The sequence below is a fragment of the Phytophthora parasitica genome (genome assembly GCF_000247585.1).
Source record: "Phytophthora parasitica INRA-310 unplaced genomic scaffold supercont2.13, whole genome shotgun sequence".
Taxonomy (NCBI): Eukaryota; Oomycota; class Peronosporomycetes; order Peronosporales; family Peronosporaceae; genus Phytophthora; species Phytophthora nicotianae.
Window position 1 is genome coordinate 1,036,657 of NW_008648999.1, and position 2,868 is coordinate 1,039,524.

The following is a 2,868-nucleotide window of genomic DNA, read 5'->3' on the forward strand; positions in this document are numbered from 1 at the left end:
GGTCCTCACGTGCACGCCGAGGCCCAACTCGGCTTTCAACTGCGCCGCCGAGTGCTCGCCACGCGATGCAGTGCGCACAAGACGCCTGACCTCGCAATCTGTCAGTGCTGGGGGCGCTCCGCTTCGTTTGAGGGGCTTCGCGGTCTTGCGTGCCTTGGGTGGAGGCTTGGAAGCCAGTGCACAGCGTATGGTGTCGGTGCTGCGGCCGAGACTGCGCGCGATAGCGCGCTTGGGGGCTCCAGCCTCAAAGAGGCCGTCAATCCTCCCCCTCTCACGCTCGGTTAATGGAGGCTTCCTGGGCTTCGGCATCTTTTAGAATGAGCCATGCACTCCACGCTCATGGCAGCCACCCACCAGGTACACGGGCTGCAGCCACAAATTTTCAGCTTTAAAATATACTTGATTTTTGTATAGTCTGTACTGTCCGATCTGATCTGTCGTGGAGCTGAAAGTGGAAAGTTGTATTGGAGGTCCCCCACTGCGGCCGAATCTGCGCTCGTTAGCGCTACTAGGCTTTTCCTACTGTCAACAACTCGCATATATCTAAATAGTATGGCCTAACTCGCAGTATTGACGGCGCTAGAGCACCGTAAGTGGGTGTCTGATGTGATCTGTCGCGCAGTGTATAAAAAGAGTCGATTTATCTTAGATTGGTAAATCACTACAGGAGATGATGGATTTAGTATCTGCTGCCAGAGTAGGGACGTTTTTGGATTAGTTTAAAACTGTCCAAAACACTTCCAGAAAGCGTCCAAAATTTCATTCAAAATTCAAAACAATCTAAAACTAACAGACAGAATATTCTCATTTTGAGGGTCATGGAACAGCTCGACAGCATCAGCTTCTCGGTGAAGCCCCAGAACGCACGAAACTCTCGGGTTGAAATCCACGGCTTCTCCCGTGCTCAGCACGCGATCTGCAATAGTCCACTTCAAGACATCTGAGCCAGTGTGTGATTTCCTGGCCACGACGCAATTGTCCGCGCCTACCGCCCGCTCGTGTTGACTCCAACGGCAGCAACCACGACAACTATCTCCGGCTGAAAGTGCAGCTTGCCACTCTGGAGATGTCCTAGTGAAGTGGCAAAGGTGACACGGATATCACGCGACGACCGTCGGTTCATTCGACGACCACTCTGTCTGGATTGTCCTAGCTTATTGAACGACACCAACACGTCCGTGTGGATGATATACCAAATGGGATCCGCAAGATGGTCCACAAAGCGTTCCATGCCAGCGTCAGCGATGTAGTGAGCTCGGGGCTTTCGCCTATCAGGCCGGTTTCAACGAAGACGTTGAAGTTTAAGTCATCGGCTCCGAAACAACATGCAGGAACAAGTTCACTTTCATACGAGCTTTGGCTCCACCCATGACCTCACTCAGCTCTTTGTCCGAAAGAAGGAGGTGCTCTACGACAGCAGATAATGTTTATCGCGGTGGCTCTTCGAGATCCAACGTCGTCAGCAATATGAAGGTTGTTCACGAGCAAATCTTGCATCTCCTACGCATCTTTGGTATGTTGTTGGCTCATTTGGTGGCTTCCATTGAAGAGCGGGGAAGTAAGGAGCACGTGTTCGACACTGAGACCAGCCAATCCAGTTCTGATCACCGTCACACGATAGTTGCTTTCGAGTGTATTGTCGGTTCTTTTAGAGGTGAGATAGGGTTGTATTGCAAATTGAAGAATGACTTGGTTTGTAGTATTTGGTTTTGCACTTCGCTAGATAATTTCTCGATTCAAGTTCAAATAGTGGTGCAGGAGAGAAGAAAGAAAAATCATAGCTGATGTGATGATACTTCCTTCATTTCGACGACAAACCATGCCAACCATAAACTTAAATGCATTCAGTCGATCACGCGAAGGTGACGAACACGTACTGCAGATGATTCTACTGTAAGTATCGGTTGTGGCCATTAGCTACATGGTTTGATTCATACTCAGATAATTGTGTAGTATTTATTGGAGGATTTCGTGATCAATCTACACTTTCAGGACACGATTGACGCCTTGCAAGATCAATTTCCTCCCTTTGAATTGTGCCGTAGTTGATGTAGATATAGGCAAGCATTTCAACCTTCTCCACCGAGAGCCTGTTCCTTCGCTCGGAGTGAATGTGATCGAATATACTCCAGGCTCTCTCACTGGCTGCCGATGAAGTCGGTATCGCAATTATAGTTTCAGCTACCTTTTTTGAGAAGAGGATAGTTTTTTTCATCTTTGCACCCCAGTAATTTAGTGGAGAAGCTTCTAAATACTTCATTCGTAGATCTTCACCACCCCTCCGCTTCATGCATTTAAATTTGAGAATCTCAGCGGTCAACTTGGCCAAATTTGCTGGGGATATCAGACCGCATCGTGGTGCCAGCCTGCAAACTTGATCATCTACGTTTTAATCATCTTCACCGACAAAGTCGTCGAGGTTGGTGGCTGGATCAAGCAAAAATGCAACGGCCATTGCGTTGGTGTGGACGTACTTCCATCGTTTTAAAATCTTCACGCGATAAAAGGTTTGAAGTTGACCAAGCGGAACTACGGTGATACGTTGATACTCGCCTTCGTCAGGAAGGTCAGCAGCGGCAGTTTGATTCAGATTTTCTTCTACAGAAGTAGTCGACATGGCTTCGGCTGCAAGACTGAGCATCCCAATTCCAACTGAGGCCTGGTAATGGCTTTCTTGTTCAGAGCCAACTTCGTCCGATTCTGTTAGCTCTGCTTCTGGCTCTTGTTCATTAGCTAAAGTCACACCATATGCTATATGATACCGTAGCCATCAAAACGATGTATACACACCGGCAATGAATCCACTGTCCGCTTCTAGAGCACAGAGAGCTTCTATAATGGGGTCAAACATACGAACTATCGTTCGTA

At 48.2% G+C, this 2,868-nt stretch overlaps 3 protein-coding genes across 3 annotated transcripts; all 3 read right to left on the reverse strand.

The window, feature by feature from the left end:
- Nucleotides 1-985: 985 nt before the first annotated feature.
- PPTG_07960 (hypothetical protein) lies at nucleotides 986-1,231 on the reverse strand (the record flags this gene model as incomplete). Its single annotated transcript, XM_008902333.1, has 1 exon — nucleotides 986-1,231. The coding sequence occupies one exon, from the start codon at nucleotides 1,229-1,231 to the stop codon at nucleotides 986-988; it is 246 nt and encodes an 81-aa protein (XP_008900581.1).
- A 744-nt stretch (nucleotides 1,232-1,975) lies between these two features.
- On the reverse strand, nucleotides 1,976-2,290 carry PPTG_07961 (hypothetical protein; the record flags this gene model as incomplete). Its single annotated transcript, XM_008902334.1, has 1 exon — nucleotides 1,976-2,290. The coding sequence occupies one exon, from the start codon at nucleotides 2,288-2,290 to the stop codon at nucleotides 1,976-1,978; it is 315 nt and encodes a 104-aa protein (XP_008900582.1).
- Nucleotides 2,291-2,389: 99 nt separating this feature from the next.
- On the reverse strand, nucleotides 2,390-2,851 carry PPTG_07962 (hypothetical protein; the record flags this gene model as incomplete). Its single annotated transcript, XM_008902335.1, has 2 exons — nucleotides 2,390-2,733; nucleotides 2,791-2,851. 2 exons carry the CDS (start codon nucleotides 2,849-2,851, stop codon nucleotides 2,390-2,392), a joined length of 405 nt encoding a protein of 134 aa, XP_008900583.1.
- Nucleotides 2,852-2,868: the final 17 nt, after the last annotated feature.